Genomic DNA, 18,952 nt, shown 5'->3' with positions numbered 1-18,952 from the left:
TTTGGGAATGAAGCTTTTAGTCCTGAGCAGATAAACTAGTAGACCTACTTATTGTGCCAGACTTCTGAAACAGTCTTGCATAGTAACAGTCTCACTTAAACTCCAAAACCTTGTGAACTGCAGTTCTTCAGAAATGAGACACTAAGCTTGGGGTCTGGGTCCATATTTGGGCACTTGAGTGAGCAGCTTTGGAGCACTGATGGTAGCTGAAGTAATTCCCTTTGGCATCACTCCAGATGTCTTTTAGTGCAATTGAGACATTATTTGGGCCCTGATTTATAATTTTTTTTCCAAAGCACTGAGCACTCGGCAGCAAATATTTACTTTAGTACCAGCTGCTGGGTGTTTTCCTCAATGAAATCTGGCTTCCCTTTGGGAAAACGGAAAAAAGCCTGAAGCCTGATGGAGAGTTCACAATCCAGGGTTTTGTTTTAAGGAACCAGATTATTCTTTTAGGAGAAGTCTACCTTTGAAATGCTGAAAAACGTGGAAACTGGAGAAGAACCCATAAGTAGTGTCTTTCCCAGTGCCATCATGTTAGGGATTGAAGTTTTCCTGCTAACATGTGAGAATAAATTCCTTAGTATAAGGAGTTCCATCCTTCCAGTGGAGGGAGTGAGGGTTTTTCTGTTTTCCCCTCCTCCCTCAAGTTATGGAGCTATTATAGTGCTAGTTTCATTTTACGTTTTATTTTTCCTGTTGCTTGCCAACTACTTACTCATAATTCATATACCTCAAGAGAACTGTAATCAGAAGACATCCAGACTAGTTACACTATTATCTTCTTAGTAATAATTCATTCTGTAAGTATAGTGTGTTCTCATGCCTGCTTTGACCAAATATAATAATTATTTTAGGCAAATATCCAAGCTAAGTGAATAGTTTGGAACAAGCAAGCTACAATTTGTTGCTGTAAAAATCTCTGCAGAATGCCAATAAATATATTCCCTGACATGCATTTATAATGACAGAATCTCTGCAACATGAGCTCAGGCAGTTCTGCCTAGGTACTGCAACATGGATAGAATATTAGCAAGTACCCAATCATTCGGCTGAAGAATTACTAATTTTATTTTGTGTCATGAAAGTTCCTGGTTTTGTTTTTTTTTCATTTTTAATGTTTCATTACTAACAAAGGATAAAGTCAATTGTAGATGGTATTTCTGTAAGTAAGTGCTGAAATACAGGGTTAAAACCAGGAAATCTTTGACACCACTTGTTATAAGCAACAGTACAGCCTCATAGCGAGAGCACTGCAGCACGCCAATGCTAAACCAGCATAACTCCATTGATCAGTACTACATGAACGTACAATCACATATTGGTAATTCAAGGATAGCTGAATAAGGGATTAAAAACCCCAAACCCCTACAGTGCGCCTTTCAGTACAGAAATATAAAGCCAATCCAGCATTCCTAAAAATGTTTCCAGAGAGTTCAGGTTATTCAGAGTATGTTTGATCCATTGTCACATTTATTATTTGGTCTGTGGTGCTCCAGTTTGGGTTATTTCTGAGATATTTTTAAGTGACTCATTAGTTTAGGACCTGAATTACTCCATTGGTTTTGGCAGGTATTTGAGTCAGCATACCTGAATTTGAGTGCTGTTTCCTTGAGTGGGCAAGGAAGGGAGCCGGGTTCAAATACGCATCACAGCAAAAACGCTGTTCAGGCCCCAGTGGGGAGGAAGGAGGGATACATACTTTGTGAGACTTCACTGAAACTGTTGTGCAAACTAGTAATCCTTTACCCAGAGTAAATGACAAATGTACAGAACCTTAAGATGCATTTTGTCTGCTTTTTTATAGGGTTACTGTGTCTCTCTGATTTGCAGGATATCCGCTGCACTTCAAAGCTCTCAAGAGGTTGTGGACAACCTCATATGTGCTGTGCAGTCGGGACAGATAAAGAGCCTTGGTGAAAGGGTTGTGTGCTGTTCTCTATCGCAGATGCACAACAGCATTGCCTCTGTCACCACAATTTGGCAGCTGTGCGTCTGTAACTGGGGGCCAGTACAAACATACCTGGGCAAGATCCAGGAACAGAAAACGGACACGTCCAGAAATAAAAGATGTCCCTCCCTTCTCTGAATCATGAGGATGAGTGAACCAAGTGACTGAACCAAATATGGGACTGAGGTCATTAGTTCAAAATGGAGACGCTTTAAGTAGAGAAATTCAAGAATCCAGCGTATATCCCCAGCACTTATGATCCCTCCATAAGAAACGTGTTCAGAGAGCTGAAATCACAAAGAAATAGAAATAGGGCAGGTCCCATGATGAACCGCTTTGCTCTGCTTGCATAGTTTGCCTTGTTGGACAACAGCAAGAGGAAAGTGCAGAAGAAAGAGAGGTCTTGTAGCTTTCTCAGGCCAGAGATCCAGTGTCCAAAAATAAAAAAAAATGGAGAGCAAAGCCTAGACTCTCAAAATCAGATGTGTGTCTGTAACTCTGTATTTATTGCCAGTTTGGTGCATGTGAGTGGGATGGGCAAGGAAGAAGTTGTAGTTCATATCTAGACAGAGGAGGTGCAAAGCCTGAGTGGGTAATTCTGAAGAAAACTTCTGAAATGGGTACATGAAACCAGGAATCTGTCTCACACCGTCTCATTCTTTCTGTGCTGAAAAAGCCAGACTTTGATGCTTGTTCTGTACAAAGCTGGGTAGGCTACCAAGAGAAGCAAAGAAGCAGAGAAGAGTTTAGGTAAAAGGGGATCTGTGGAAGTTATCTGGTCCAATCCCCCATTCAAAGCAAAGCCCACTTTAGGGGCTTTGTGCAGTTGAGTTCTGAAGATATCCAAGTGTGGAGATTGCATGACTGGTTCCCGTGACTGCCCCCAAGGTGAAAAATATTTCTTAATACCTGATTACTATTTCCCTTGTTGCCACTTGTAACCATCACCTTCTCCCTTTCCCTCTGCATTTCCAAGAAAAGCCTGGCTGTTGGCCCAGCATCCTCCACTATGTAGTTGTAGACAGCAACAAGGTCTCCCCTGAGCCTTATCTTCTTAAAGCTGAGCAAACCCAGTTCCTTCCGGGTTTCCTCATGTGTCATGTGCTCCATCTCCTGATAATTGTGGTGGCCTCTGCTGGACTCACTCCAGCGTGTCAAGATCTGTCTTGTACTGGGGAGCCCCAAACTGGACACCACTCCAGTCCGACAAGTGCTGAATAGAGGGGAACGTTCTCCTCCCTTGACCTGCTATTGCCCTTTGCTGCGAGGGCACCCTGCAGACTGATGTTGAATTTCTCATCCACCAGGATGCCTTTTCTGCAAAACTGCTTTCCAGCCAGTTGTTGCCAGCCTATACTGGTGTACGGGATTGTTCCATCCCAGATGTTGGACTGTGCATCATTTGCTTTTGCTGAACTTCATGAGGTTTTTGTCTGCCCATTTCTTCAGCCCATCTAGGTCCCTCTGAATAGCAGCCTTGCTTGCCAGCGTATTGACCACTCCCCCAAATTGGTATCATCTGTATTCCCAGTCCAATGTCTTTTCTTCATAATTGGAGCCATCTGCGAGACTGAATTGCCAGTTAGATGCTGGGATCACAGAGGGTGATGCAGCTCTTCTACAACCACAGAACCCTGTTTCAGAGAGAAAACGTTCTTGAGGGGGAAAAGTACTCGGTGTCAATTTAGAAAAACACAGCAACAATAGACTGACAATATACTTACAGAAATAACCAAAAATGGGGCAATGATACCTTTTCCTCAGTTTTCCTGCATTCTATCATGACCACTTGGTGTGTGGAAGTCCCTTTAACGCTTTTCTTCCCCCTGCCTTTCTGCTGTGGTGCACCTTTGTCACAGAATATCTTTTTAGGTTATATATTTCATATGGTTTTTGTTCAAGAATCTGGAGGTGTTGGGAGGAGACTTTATCATATATGAATTCTCCACTGGGAAAGTTTTACTCTTTTTAGACCAGTATAGTTGTCCTCTAGTGACAAAAGAAATGGCTTGAAAAGTTTCTCACAAACTCCAGCAGCTATTTATTTTGTCCCTTTTGCCTCGGGATTAGGCTGGAGCTAATGAACCTTTTGGATCACGCTACACACTGTTGAAAAAGTAATCAGATAGAGTAGAATTCTTTGATTCACAGCTTGCCCGTATTTATGGATTCTGTTTCTGCCCTATATCCTGTTTTTCCTGGGATCCCCTTCTTTTCTTGTTCTAATTGTGAAGTTGGTGCTCACCCGAAAAAGTGCTAGAGATCCACATCGGTACAGTCATATATTTCGTTTCTGGACAGTTATCTTCCTATTAGAAGCATCCTTGGTCTGATGACTCTCTAGGACAATTTCTCCTCGATGGTACCTGCCCTGGGAGAGCGTAAGTGTCCCAGAACACAGTCAGTTTGGGGAGGAAGCAGTCAGCAAACCAACTTTTCAAATGTCTTTGATCTAGTTGCTCAGTTGATATCAATCATTTTAGCTCCATTGATTTGCACATGGCAATTTCATAATGGAATGCAGTAAATTTTAACAGGCATCTTAGTTCATTTGTAGTCAATTGTTGCATGGTCTCTCAAAGTCTTTCAGTGAAAAATGCTTCAGATGAAATGCGTGGAGCTTCCCTCAATAGCTTAAATCCAGTCCTCCTGGCAACCTGGGATAGCCAGGCCACTGTATATTTGAGGTTGCCTGTGTTTGCACATCGTTCTGTGCTGCGGGTTTTCAGATGAAGAATATGTGTGAATATGTCATTTTAATCTTCTGACGATATAGATCCTGAGCAACCTGGTGATGGAGGAACTCCTGCCTAACCTTCAGACGATGATCCTGCCTAAAATGAAAGGAAAGAGGAATGACAGGAAGCGGGCCTGGTTTGGTGTAAGTACTGATATTTGCAGAGTAGTTGTTTCTCACAGCAGTTGTCTGTGCGTGCAGATTCTAATCTACGCTTCTTAATTTAATTTGGGTTTAGATTGTAGAAGAAACTTATGGCTTAGTCCAGCAGCAGGTGTCAGAAGGATTAAGTACCTTGAAAGAAGAATGCAGAGATTTTGCAAAAACTCTTGAAGGAACCATTCGCTCGGACATGGATCAGATTCTGAACTCCAAAAGCTTCTTAGCTGGGAAACTCAAAGGTTAGTGGAGGAACAGCTGTGTTGTGGAGCAATTTTTTTAATGTTTCCCATTGTGTTGCTCAAATTACCAGATGTCATTGTTTTGAAATCCTCATGTGTTTTGAAAAATCCAACTGAAGACACTAATTTTCAGAAAACAAATGCTTTGAGCCTCTGCTGCCTTTGATGGGAACTGATACCTGTGGCCGCTGCGTCTGTGAAAATACCAGGTCTTCTCAAGTTGGATCTAGAGCTGACAGGTTTTGAGTATCCTGATCAGAGTTGCTCATTCTGCTTTCATTTTCACTTAAACAGCCTTATGTGATGAAGATACAGGTTACACGAGCATAATAGTAAGTGTAGCGGTTTTGACCTGATGTCTAGGAATCCTCCACAAAACCAGGTTCTGGTTATGTGACAAATTCATAGGCTACCAAAGAATACTTAAACCAAATGGCTTCTTCGGTGGTTTTAAACTAATGTGAAATAATTATAAATGTGCTATGAATATAAAAATGATTGTGAAAAGCAGGCAAACATTAGTTGATGTTGCTTAAGCTAGCAAATAAATAAATAGCTGATAATTTAGGAGCTGTTTTGATAAAACTCAGGATGTTCTGTTGATATTCTCACATAACAGAGTAAGATGCTTTCAGTGAACTGTAAAGTACCAAGTCTGGATAACTCCTTATAGAATCACTGTGGTCACGTTCTGTGCAAACCTCCCAGTGTGTATCGGCACTGACAGGTGCCCTTTCCTCTGCTCCCATAGTGCCCCCAAGCTGCTAGCGTTTGGTTAGGTGCGGCATGGGAAAAGATGTTTCACTGGCACTCATAAAACTATAACCTTTCATCACCCTCATCGTCTTTGCAGAGGTGTGACTCCAGGGGAAAATACAGAGGCATTTAATTCATTGTAAAGTAGATCAGATTACTTTTTTCACCGTATCTCTGAGTAACCTAAATGCAACCGTTGTCTTGTCTGTCACTCAAGCCACTGTTTCTGAGCCTGCCCAGAAGTGCTGCACAGAATATATCCAGCCATTCCTCACATCCATATTGGAGGAGCTCATGGGTCCGGTGAGTTCTGGATTCACTGAAGTCCGTGCACTTTTTGATAAAGAAGTTAATGAAATCATACAGGACTTCCAGAAGACAAACAATATCACGAAGCTAAAGGAGGTAAGACAAAAATATATCTGCAGCCTTTTATGTTAGCACAAGGACAAGCAGTATTTGCTTTCCCAGGTGGTAGTGTGTCAGCACTTGGTTTTGTCATTTCGAGTCTTGCAGTATTTGTGCAACTAGAGTGTAGATATCAGAATTTGTTTTAGGGCCACTGTTACATTGTCTATTAAAAATTCACCTATGGCTGCTTTCTCTCGAAACCTGTTCTTCCTCCACTGGAACGCAGAATGTGGATCAGCTTATGAACCTACCATTCAACTCTGTGAAAATGGAGCCCTGCTATCTGAAAGTCAACCTCCTCCAGGAGCTCCTTCAAGACCTCAAGAGTCGCTTCAAGATTTATCACATTGATTTTGTGATTCAGAGGACACAGAACTTCATGCAAGAGGTACTGTAAGATCCAGTTTTTCCTCCTGGGAGAGCAGGTTAGGTTTGTCCTTCTCACGTGCTTCAAAGTAATCTTGATAAAAAGGTGCACAAAAGTCCCAGAATATCTCTCAATCAAATTACAGATAACAAAACCTAAGAAAATCACAGCTAGAAGCTGTTTGACATTTGCATTTGTAAGGTTGCATGTCCGTGAGTCTTTCAGCAAGGCACAAAAATTTTGGATGGATCATGTCTTCCCCTGAACTTTCATATTCTGAATTCCCAGTGTCTCGGCACCCAAGAAAGTTGTGCTTGTAACCAAATAAAATATACCTGATTTCCATTCTCAAGGGTTGATTTTTCAGGAAGAGTCTTAAATATATTTTACCAAAATGGAATGTCTCCTCCTTGGTAGTTTATTTTCTCATGAATAGAAAGTAAGGCAATTAATGTTAGAAACCAGCAATTACTTGGACACAGATGATGTCTCAGGATGTAGCTGGATGTAGGTGCTTTAACCAGCTTCACTCCTCATGAGAATGGTGGAAGTTAACTACATCATTTCAGATGAAAAATGAACTCCACCTCTTTTTCCCCTCTAGTGTATATTGGTGTAGGCTATAATTTTGTTTTGCTTTTATTTCTTCTGGATGCCTGGCCAGAAATCTATTAGGAGCTGGCCAGCAGAGTTATTTCGAGTGCCAGATCACAAGGCAGATTTGGCCTTGTGGCTTTATGTTGAATCCTATGATTTTAATCCGTAGTTGAGAAACTAAATAATCTAGTCGGTAATCTTGTGAAATGGAGCTGGTCCTGTTCTGTGCAGTGGGAGTTCTGAATATGGAAAGTGAGTCTGTAGCACAGTGCTGGGATAGGGTTTTCCTAAAAGCAGCTCTTCTAAGTACAGCCATGATCAGCAGCCAAAGAATTATCAGAAATAAAATTCTGATTTCATGTCTGGGTCTTTCAGAAGGCACCATTCCAAAATGGTGCCAAAAAATTTCTTTCAATAAGTGAAGACCCTGAGTCAAGACAAAGAAGTAGACAGAAAATATATCCCATACAAACCAAGTGGTTTTTTTTTCTGAACAGAACACGAGTCAAAATTCACAATAAATAAATTAAATTAAAGCACAGGTGGTTCTAAAAATGCTGTTATTGCCTCTCTCTCTTTAAAAGGCTGGTATTTTTCTCATAAAAATACTAAGTAGTTTCACTTTGTGTCTGTGGACATTTATTTTATTATCAAGTAAGGTCCGCCATGTCTGTGCTCACCTAGACTCAATGTCAAAGAAGCATTTGGCTTAAGTCTAACTCGGGCGTAGGCTGGAGCAGGATTCCTTGGCTTGGGAGCTTGGCATCCTCTAGTGGCCAATTTTAGGAAATTTGGGACCACAGTGCTCAACTGGCATAAACAGCTTTAGTGACTTCACCAGAACTACGCCAATTTATAAGTTGCTTCAAATAAAATGGAAATAAAAAGTGAGTTGTTCATCTTCTAATTAGCCTCAGGCTTATCTCTACACTGACCCTGCCTTTTTCATGTATCCAAGGTCTTTCAGTGCATGAGCCTTTACTGTACAGCCTTCTGAGGCACACATACATTGAGTAAACCTCCATCTCCATTTCCATTTATACAGTCTGTATAGTCCAATCCTACGTCATCTTCAAAGTCAGTTATAAAAATTTGCCTTCAACATTTCATAGATTCATGGAATCATAGAATGGTTTGTGTTGCAAGGGACCTTAAAGCCTACCCAGTTCCACCCCCTGCCCTGGGCAGGGACGCCTCCCACCAGACCAGGTTCCTCCGAGCCCTGTCCAACCTGGTCTTGAACACCTCCAGGGATGGGGCACCCACAGCTGCTCTCAGCAACCTGGGCCAGTGTCTCATTACCCTCACAGTGAAGAATTTCTTCCCAATTTCTAATCTAAATCTCCCCACTTTCAGTTTAAAACTGTTCCCCCTCATCCTATGGCTCCCCTCCCTGATCCAGAGTCCCTCCCCAGCTTTCCTGGAGTCCCTTTGGGGGGGCAATCTAAGCTAAACAAGGCTTTTCTTCCCCTTTGGCAATCATTTAAAGTACTTGAAATATTTATTGATTTTAGGCCCATTATTCTTTCTCCATTTCACCTTCTCAAAAATACAATTTAAATTAATGATTACATTATCATGCTTCTTTACACTTGTAGGAGTTTTATGTTACCGGTCTTTAACATATTTTTTAATTATTATTTTTAGCTGATGGAAAATGCAGTTTATACTTTTGAGCAGCTGTTCTCTCCAAGTCGCCAGGCAGACTCAGCGAAAGTTGCAACAAGCATTGAGAAAGTCAGGCTGAGAGTACTGAAGGTAAATGTTCCGGCATTTGCACAGGAAGACCTTGGGTTCTGGTTTTTCGGAAACTGAGAATATATTTTATGTGAATTTATCTCAGTATTTGAAATAAGATATCTCTTTCCATCCAGCTGGAAATTCTGATTTGGTGGCACTTAACAAAGCCGCTCATTTTGGGGGTAAAACCTAGTCCTGAGCAGACAATTGTAAAAGTATTTACATGTGCAGTCCTTTTAACTGCAATTAAATCAGCTGGAGATGATGCTGTGGATCTGGGTAAATAATTTTTTATTAGCTTTATAATTAGCGTGCCCCTAGAATTTGTTACTCTCTGAAGAGGCAGTGCTGAAATACATGGAGAGAGCCATCAGGGGCTGTTTCTTGCCTGGGTAGAAAAAAAATGAAGGGAGAGAGATCCCAGACAAACAGATTTTAGGGAATTTTTGTAAAAGCTGAGATAACCTACATGGGAATTCAAACCCCTGAGTGCACCCATGATGTGGTATCCTTTGGGATTCACCTGTCACCAGTTACAGGTTAACAAGAACCAGTTCCTCCTATGAGTGATTAATAACCCCAAACACGTTTGGACTTGTTTCTCTTTTTGTCTGTTTTGACAGCAATATGATTATGACAGCAGCACTATCCGGAAGAAGATATTTCAAGAAGCACTGGTACAGATTACTTTGCCCACAATGCAGAAGACACTGGCTTCAACGTGCAAACCGGTAGGTTTCTGTGATTAAAAAAAAAATAATAATAAAAGGCAGGGAAGGATTAATACCTTGGAAGTAAATCCTCAACCTTGTAAAGCTGTTTTCTCTCGGGGTGTCATGCAGAATGGCTGTCTGCTCAGCCAGATGATGCTTAGATTCGCCAGTTAGTGGACTGGGTAGATGTGGAGCATAGGGAAGATTTCAGGAAACAGGGAAACTGTATATACAGCTTGCTTTCTCAAGCTGATAGTTGCAGACCTTTGCCCATCCCCGTTTCATTTCTTCCTTAGAGATTTGAAGTCCTCTCAAACTGGACTCCTCTTGACAGCTACAGTTGTAAACTTGTGCTTGTGTTCACAGCTCTGCTGCAGGCTGAAATTCAGTCCATGGGAGAGGGCACTTACCTCTTCTGCCGCACCCCGCGGCATGGCTGTGACTGTACACAACCTCTGCCAACAGCCTCCTTCAAAGCCAAATGCCTGCTCGGGCAGCAGGAGCAGCAAGCAGACAGGCCATGCATTTGCTTTCAGTCATTTTAAATTGAAGTAATTGCGTCAACAATCAGGAAACAAACATACAGAGATGATCTCTGTTGCCCTTAATCATACAGGGTAGGTTAGTACTCAGCAAATGCAGCTACCGGAATTTCATGGAGATGTTATCAGTGTGGCTGCATCAGAGGCCAGTTGGAATGCTGTTCACCTTTGCTCAAAATAAGCCTGTACCCTTCTTGAAGCCCATGCATATCCTCTTGCATTTGCATTGTACCTGCTGAAGGATGACTGCCTGAAGGCATTTTGGCCTCCCTGCCCTTTTGTTTCCCTTGGTGTTCATCAGTCTCTGAGGCTCTAAGCTCTCACGCATGGTGTGTTGCTCTTTCTGATGCTCTCCAGCTTGTTTCAGTTTCAAAAACAAGTTTAAAACCAAGTACTTTGCCAAGTTATGCTTGTGAGTCTTTGAGTACGGATTATTAAAATTTACAGCTTTCAAAAATATATTTAAAATCATTCTCTTCTGTATATCACTCTACTTTCTTTACTATCCCGAAAATAATAGTCTCTTGGAGAGGGTCTGCAGTGCCATCAAGACATGGTGTCTACACAGAAGGGCAAGCATTTCATCACCTTGAATACTTATAGAGAGGGTGGAGTCCCACCTCGTGTCTCTGGTGTACAGGACAGAGGAGGCAGTGGTGGTGCAAACTTCCCATGAGCCCTTTCTGTTTAATTTCCCACAAGCCTTTTGTGTTTGTGCTGCTGCAGAAATGAGCAGCCAGCTCTAGAAGCAAACGTGTGGCACAGCTGACACGCCCAGTCCAGTCTTGACCTTTTACTTGAAAACCTCCAGATGTTTGTATGTAGGTGCCTCTTCTAGAAGTGGGCAGAGGTCACTTAGTTTACTTTTTATACCAAGCAGCTGCTTACTGATAATGACTCGGTTATTGTCTAGACAGCCAATTGCGTATAAATCAGTAAGCTAAAAACACTACACACCTATCAGAAAAACAAACCCACCCTGTCTCTCCATGCTTACCGTGCACTTGCCTCCTTGGACAAACAGGGAGCGAGGCATTTCCTCACCAGCTATATATTTCAGAATTGTTTATTATTGTGCCGATGGCAGTGACCTATAATGCTTTTAAATGTAATTGTAGGGCAAGAATATTGTTTGATAAGTGCATAATAACTTGTGAACACATATAGTTTATTTAGTCATAGTTCAAACGGTTCACCTCAAGAGCCAGCAAGGAGCATTGCAGGACCTGCTAGATGGCATCTCCAGGGTGCTCTGTTGAAATAGGACTCTCAAAATGTCTCATTTTTATATGTCTGTTCCTTTCTTCTGTGTCTGCACAGGAGCTGCAGAAATACGAGCAGTTCATTTTTGCTGATTACACTAGCGTGATCCAAGTAGAGAATGTGTATGAAGAGATTCTGTATCAGACACTGCTTGAAGAAACCCTGAAAGGTGAGATAATTCTTGAGGTGACAGTAATAACATTTCCACTGTTGGCCGGTGAGCTCTCGCTTCAGAGCTTCCCAGAGTCCCAGCCTGGTTGTTTCAGACTCAGGTCCCAGTTTCCTGAAGGCTGGTGGTTACAGTGTTTGGATTCAGCTCATTAAAGATGTATGGCAAGCCCTAAAATCTGAATTATGGGGCAACTTTACTAAACCTGTGAAACTCAAAGTGAAAGCTTGGCACAAGCCTATTTCTAACAAAATGTAATTATGCCAACTTCATTTAATCTTGATTCCCTGGGCCAAGAAGCGAGATTATGCTCTTATTTGCAAAGACTTGCTGATATCTAATGGCAGCAAAAATGTGTTTCCCCAAATGAAATGTATTGCTGGATGCAGTTTCCAGTACATCAGTGATGCCAGTGCAGTCCTCCCTGCAAATCTCTCTGCTTTTGTGTTGGAAAACCGAACAATTCTTGATGGCATATATAGATATATAATATACTTGTATCTCTCTGTCTCTACCCCGGATAAAAGACAAGCTTCTGTATTGCACAGTAAGTCTTAATAGCTCCTCTTTGGCAATCCAGTTCCAAAATATCAGTATAATAATTAATGTAATAAGCACACTTTTATTCATATTTTCAGTGTAAATACTCGTGCAGTGAAACATTACCTTTGCGCATTGCGGGTCCTCTGGTAGTTTTCTATCACAGCAATGCTTAGGTCAGTATTAAAGTTAGATCGTTCAAAACGGATCAAATCCCCACCCCCAAAAAAGAAATGTAAACCTAAAGCAAGTTGAAAATGAAAATTACTGTGTTTTTAATATCAAAATGTACAACATCAGAAACTCAGGAAAACACCATACCTTTTTCAGTGTACCTCTGTCAGTCTTTACAAAACAGTTTGATTTTTCTGTTTTATTTAGTGATAAAAGAAGCTGCCATTATGAAGAAGCACAACCTCTTTGAAGATAACTTGAATTTGCCCTGTGAAAGCGTGTCCAGCTTAACGGACCTGAAGACCCCTTCAGGATCAGCACAAACCACTCCCGCCAAGAAGCCTTCCTCCACCCGAGCCGAGATGTCAGACACTGAAACTCAAAGTGACGAAACGCTCATTGTGACAGGAAAAATTTCTTGGGAGAAGGATGCTGATGATAGGAAGTCATCAGACAAAGAGGCAGTCCCTTCTGTTAAAACAGCTGGTGATCAGGCAAGTAAAGGTGAAGCAGCGGTCATTACAGACATTGGCGAAAAACAGGAGTCCCTTTCAGCTACCCTTACAAAACAAGAAGTTGCAGAGGAAAAAAACGCTTCAGAGAATGAAGACATGGTGAAAGCAGAGTGTGCAGTGAACACTGAGAAAGAGCTTAAGACACAACAAGAAGCTGTGGAGGAAAAACTAGCTTCTGGGACTGAAACTGCAGTGAAAGATGTTGGAGGCAGCCCTAAAAAAGAACTTCAGGTACAGGAAGGTGCAGTGGAGGAAAAGGTAATTTCTGAGAGTCAAATGGCAATGGATGCTGCGTTCGTCGGTGGCACTGAAAAAGAAAGCGAAGCACAGGAAGAAGTCTCTGAGATAAAGCAGACTTCCCCACATGATAATGTAGCCGAAGCAGAGATTTTAGGCAATGCTGAAAAGAAAATCAAGGTAGAAAAAGAAATTATGGAAGAATTATCTCAGAGTGAAAATGCAGTAGGAACACGGTTCGAAGAGGGTAGTAAAAAAGAAAGCAATGACCAAGGAGCGAGTACTGAGACAAGGGTTATTTCACTGGATGAAAACACAGGGAAAGGAGGGTTTGGGGATAATCTTGAAAAAGAAAACAAGTCAGAAGAAAAGAGTTTTAAGTCCCCTGATGACGTAAATGAGATAAGGAGTTTGCTGATGGTAACGGTTGAGATACCAGCAGATACTCCACCTGAGAACATAAAGGAGATTTGTGAAGGTGAGATATTAAAGCTGCAGGAGCATGATGAAGGGAATGACGAGATGAGCAAAATGGCTGCGGCAGAAATTCAAGTGAGCCAGACAGTGATGAATAAGGATGCAGCAGATTGCGCTGAGTTCAAGGAGGACCAGCCATCTTCATCTAGTTTGGGGACAGGTGGTACGAATTTAGTGAATGTGTCCGAGAGGGCCTGTAATATGGCACAAGCAGAATGGCTGGTGGAAAGCTCAGATGCGCCTCAGGGGGCAAAGGCAGAGGTGGAGATCAAGCCAAGCGTTTGGTACACAGGTGTGGGAAGCTGCAAAAGTGATGGATTGCAGCCAGAGGAACACACTGAAAATGTGTCTGAACGCAAAATATTAGATGGGGAGGAAGGAGGAGCAGGGAATAGCCATGCCATCCCAGTGGAGGTAGGGACTGAGACCTTTTCTTGTAATCCTGCTGAAAATGCAGTCACAACACAAGTGCCTATTTTGGATTCAGAAAACCCAAGAACAGGACTGCTAGAGAAGCTGGTTTCTTTGGTGCCGGAGCAGGGCGAGGTTAGCACCTTACAGGTCACAGGAGATACAGAGGCTCTTGAGGGTGAAGGAAAGCCAGAAGATGAATCATCTTCACATACGGAAATAAAAAGCACAGAAGTGAAAGATATTTTCACAGAAGAAAAGAGAGAAGATAATTATGCACAGAAAAACGCTGAAGAGTAAGAAGCGCTTTTCAGCCCAGCCCTGCAGGATTTATTTACTCCAGTAATCCCTGATTAATTTTGAATACTTACTTGGGTCGGGGCTAGAGGAAATGGGCTTTGTTGTGGTATTACCAGCTCTTGCAGTGTTAGCACGGATCCCTTCCTGAGTTATGGGTGATAGGTTGCTTTTTGGTTAAAGCCCTCACTGTTTAAAACCAGGTTACTGTTGGGGAACTTCATCTTTCACTTAAAATTTGCTGCCCTTTATGGTTATAGAAAAAGTCTGAAAATGTGACCACTGAATGCTCCAAAAGCAGCTCACCCCCAACTATAAAGTTATTTTAACAACTTAACTGTTCTTAGCGTTTTAGCAGGGGAGTAGCTTATTATTTTTAAATGCATGGATTTGACAAGTACTGCTATGATTCCTAGGTGGTTGGTACATACATTGCTATTCGAGGATGCTTTTAGTATTTGCATGCAGTATAAAGGAAATAAATAAGACTTCTAGTAGTTAAACAGAACCAAATAGTTAATTTAGTAGGTTGCTCAAAAGCCACTCTATGCAAACTCTGCAAACTGATCACTTAATTATTTTAAAGTTTTGATGGATACTAAAGACAAGCAGGGGTTCTGATTTTTTTCTTCTCTTATTTAAAATGGGGAAAATATGGGAGCAGGTTTCTCAGTCCCACTCTGCACTTCTGGGTTATTTAGCCTTCCAGAGCACTTTATGGCTATTTTATTTTGTTTTATTTTATGGAAGGGAAAGATGAGAATGTTTACAATAACTATAACCGATAGGCAGCATCTCTCTGTTTTACTTCCCACCATAAAATTTATTCACTTACAACTATCTAATACAGAATATTGAGAGTCTGGTCATTCCCATTCTTACTGACTGAAGTTAGAGTTACCCAGTTCTATAGGCCTTTCTAGGTGCATAAACTATACCATAAATTGCAATAATTGTGAAATATCATAATCATTGCATGTAATTTCTAAAACAGATGTTAACTGAAGCAAAAAGGAGCCAAAGGGTATTCATGTGCTCTTAGATTTTGGAGGGCAGAATCACATTTCACAAGCAGTTATTAAAACGAGACCTGTTGCTTTCATAGCCAGCATATTACCATCCGTATCAAATCACGATACGCGCACAAAGTTGCTTATATGCATTATTTGATTGCACAATTTAAAGACTGTGCACAAAAAAGCTTAGAAATGAAAAATAGTATTTTAATAAATTGGGCTTTTGAGATCAAGACCTCACTTTAGAGGTCAGTTAGGGCACCTTAAAAATTTGGCCTGGTGTTTCAGACTGTTTGTGAATAAATATAATGCAGTACAGGACAGCAAAGATCAATGTAAATACAGTAAGGACTGCAGGATGTATGCCCATAAAGACATGGGAAGAAATAACAAAGTCCCGAGAGCATAATACTTGTTGACATTTAACTTGCACGAACTGTGCAAAGTCTATTATTTAATGCTATCAAAATCTGCTATAATACTAACAGAGGATTGACACTAGAGGAACAGGCAAATATTACTGCACAAGTAAGGAGTGACTGGACCAACTGCAACGTCACTATTGTAAAAAAAATGCAACTCCTGTTTATTCCAGAAGCCATACTGTGGTGTTGAAACATTAAGGTCACAGATGTTTTCCTTGCAAAACTACTTTGACTTGTTTCCTCCTTATATTTCCTGCAAAACGACTAATTTGTAAACACATAAACCAGTGTCAGCCAATTTTTTTACAAACCATTAGTTATTTCTAATTGGTACTGAACGTTGACTTCAAATTTATAACATGTGCTCTACAGTTAAGCAGCAGCAGTCTCTTTTAGCCATGCTAAAATTAAGGGACATAATGTTTTTTTAATACAGTGTTTTGTACAAAAGAGGACTAGCGAGACCGTCTGGGAAAAAGGCTGCAGACTCCTACAAAAGCCGTTTTTTGTGACTAATATGAATTAGGTACATCTGTACAGAAAGTATTTTGCATAAACATTCCCATCATAGTAATTTTTGAGTTATTTCTATGGCAGGCCTAGATCTGGGTAGTATTTTCCGGTAGTATTACAGAACTGAGTTGTTGAATACTCGGCATATTTGTTTTTCACAATTAGGTTGGGAAAGAATGGGGAAGATTTAGCCCATACATCACCTTGTTCTGCAACTTAAATTTAAGTTCCTCATGGCTAGGGCACTGATTTTTTGCCTTTGTGGATGTTTTCTGTACATTCAGATGTTGTCTGAACAGGCAGTAGCATTTTTCGTGTCTTCAACGAGGCTTGGGTAGAGGCGACAGCAACTTCGAGGTCAGCAACCTGCAAGGTTACGTTGGACCCCAGATCAAAAGTAATTAATAATCATCCACTCATTCAGTAATTTTTGTCGCTTTCTTGGAATCTGCCTACACTTACCTGGAATGAATTATTTCTCTTGTAAACTGGGAACGGTGATAAATCACTTTTCAGGGCTGGGCGTTAGGGGGGCGGCGGTGCCCGGGGGTGTGAGCCCTGGTGTATTTCATGGGCTTGCCAGGTTCAAAGGACAGGATATGAAACACTTTGTACCATGCTTATAACTTTTGTAAAAACGCTTGTCGTGGAAATAAAAGCAGCTCTTCCCTTCCATGGCTGGGAAGCTGGGTTTTTGTGTCTGTGTGTGTGTGTGGGGCTGTATTAAAACAGCGCGCTCCAGGCGGCTGCCGGAGGGTGCGCGGAGACACTGGCCTGGCGCTCTCCCCAGCCCCGGGCTGCCTTCAGGGGTCCCTCGGCCGCTGGGCTGCCGGCAGCCGCCGTTCCGCCGCCCCTCTCCTTAGGGAGGGCGAACTACAGGCCCGGGCGTGCGCGGGAAGGGGCGGTGGGCGGCGCCCGGTGCATGCCGGGAGCTGTAGTCCGGCCGCGCCTGCGCGCCGCGCCCCGCCCCGCCCCGCCCCTCCTTTTGTCCACGTCGCCCTCTGGCCCGGCGTGCCGCCGGCGTCACGTGGCCCGCGCGCCCCGCCCGCCGCCCGCCGCCCCCGCCTCGTTCCTATTGGCCCGGCGGGGCGGCGCGTGCGGGGGGACCCGGAAGTGGCGGTGCGAGGCGGTTTCCTTGGCTACGCCACAGGAAAGCGGAGGGCCGGTCCCTTCCGCCTGCGCGTCGGCGCTAGGAGCCGCGGCCGCCGCGCTGCGAGGGGCGGGCAGCGGGCGGGATGGGCCGGAGCCGGGCCTAGCGGCAGCGGGCAGGCGGCCGCGGCCATGAGCGGAGCTGCGGGCTGCCAGGGGGGCGGCGGCGGCGGCGACCGGGGGCCCCGCTGGAGGAGGCCGTGGAAGCTCCTGGCCCTTGGCCTGCTCTCCGCCTCCTCTGTGCTAGCGGCCGCCCCGGGCGCTGGGGCCATGAGCAAGGAGGAAAAGCGCCGGCTGGGGTGAGCGCCGCCGCGGCGGGACGGGCCGGGAGTGTGGGGGGAGGGAAACGGCGGCGGCGTCGGGTCGCCCTCGGGGCCGCCGGAGCTCTGTGGGGCCGGGGCGGAGGCTGGCGGGGCCCGCGCCGAGCCCACCACCCGCGGTGACTTCGCGGTGTGCCCGGCGTTCCCTCGCCGTGCTGAGGCGGGGGGATCTGCGCTGCCCCCAGGGCTTGGGTTGGGTTTGACGGATGCGGGTGCGCCCCTCGCCCGGCAGCGCTCCGGGAACGTCTTCCCTGTCCCTCCTTCCGCCCCCCACCCCGAGGCTGTAGGAGATGCGTGGCATCGGTTTCCCATCAGCGTTCGAGGCGTGTATGCCAGAGCCGGGCTGGTATTTGGGGTCAGGTCGCCACGGCTGTTTGGGGCAAGGCAGCCCCTCGTTGCCTCTGCTGTGTGTGGGGTCAAACCCTTTTGCCATATGCTTGGGAGCTCCAGTCTTGACGATTGCAGCCAGTGGTTGTATGTCATTATGGGTAAAAGTGATCAAAGCTAAATCTAAATCCATAGTCGGGCTAATTATGGCTATGCCTCTGGAACACGTGAGTTTTTAGGAGTCGTAAAAAAGGTAAACGTTTACGTGTTTTCTTGCCTAGTTCCTGTGTGTAAGGTAAAATACTTAGATCCCCCATGCATGTACTTCTAAGAAGCTGATTCTCTTTTAATATGGTTTTGAGTTGAAGGATAAAAATTACAATATAGGTGGTAATGTGTTGCACTGCATGGAGTAGGATTTTTTAGACAAACAGGTAAACGAGTGTATCATGATCTTAGTGTATTGCTGGGGCAGTTGCATCATCATCCTCTTCCCATCTACTGGTCAGCTCCACGGAATAGCGATGCAAAAAGTCTGCTGGAGAAACACCATCGAGACTTTTACAGTTATTAACCATTAGATATAAGTTGATATTTATCTCTCATGTTTGTGGTTACTGGGTTCTTTTGTCTTGGGTTCCCAGGGTACTTGCAGTATATAATGTTTTATATGTTTTCTTCCTGTACTACCTAAGGAGTTTAACCTTCATTCAGTGATGACTTTAAAATTTTTGCATTCATAACCTGCACTCAGTGTATCATCTGATGCCCCAGGTTTGTATCTGGGGGCTCTGAGCTGGGTCATTTCTGAATAACGGCAGGTAATCTGTGTATTAATGACAAGATTGTGTCAGTTGCAGAAAATCTTTCAGGAAATGCACTGAAATGTAAGTTGCGTATGGAG

General features: G+C 43.4%; 2 protein-coding genes across 4 annotated transcripts in view; both read left to right on the top strand.

Moving 5' to 3' along the window:
• The window catches only part of NIBAN1 (niban apoptosis regulator 1), a 65,201-nt gene extending 48,285 nt beyond the window's left edge, over positions 1–16,916 (top strand). The window contains exons 7-14 of the mRNA XM_063342905.1: positions 4,728–4,832; positions 4,927–5,089; positions 6,063–6,250; positions 6,483–6,644; positions 8,868–8,978; positions 9,584–9,691; positions 11,536–11,647; positions 12,569–16,916. Of these exons, the coding sequence (XP_063198975.1) occupies positions 4,728–4,832; positions 4,927–5,089; positions 6,063–6,250; positions 6,483–6,644; positions 8,868–8,978; positions 9,584–9,691; positions 11,536–11,647; positions 12,569–14,301 (2,682 nt within the window). The 3' untranslated portion in view covers positions 14,302–16,916. The remainder of the gene's footprint in view (positions 1–4,727; positions 4,833–4,926; positions 5,090–6,062; positions 6,251–6,482; positions 6,645–8,867; positions 8,979–9,583; positions 9,692–11,535; positions 11,648–12,568) is intronic.
• Positions 16,917–17,368: 452 nt separating this feature from the next.
• The window catches only part of EDEM3 (ER degradation enhancing alpha-mannosidase like protein 3), a 30,222-nt gene continuing 28,638 nt past the window's right edge, over positions 17,369–18,952 (top strand). For 2 of the 3 annotated variants that reach the window (XR_010072207.1, XM_063343505.1), the window contains exon 1: positions 17,369–17,700. Coding sequence is in view for 2 of the 3 variants with exons in the window: in XM_063343505.1 (XP_063199575.1) it covers positions 17,534–17,700 (167 nt within the window). In the remaining variant the exon portion in view is untranslated. The remainder of the gene's footprint in view (positions 17,701–18,952) is intronic. The other variant, XM_063343506.1, reaches the window with a different exon arrangement.

Source organism: Chroicocephalus ridibundus, chromosome 8, assembly GCF_963924245.1.
Source record: "Chroicocephalus ridibundus chromosome 8, bChrRid1.1, whole genome shotgun sequence".
Classification (NCBI taxonomy): Eukaryota; Metazoa; Chordata; class Aves; order Charadriiformes; family Laridae; genus Chroicocephalus; species Chroicocephalus ridibundus.
The sequence above is the reverse complement of the archived record's forward strand: the minus strand, read 5'-3'. Positions and strand labels throughout refer to the sequence as shown.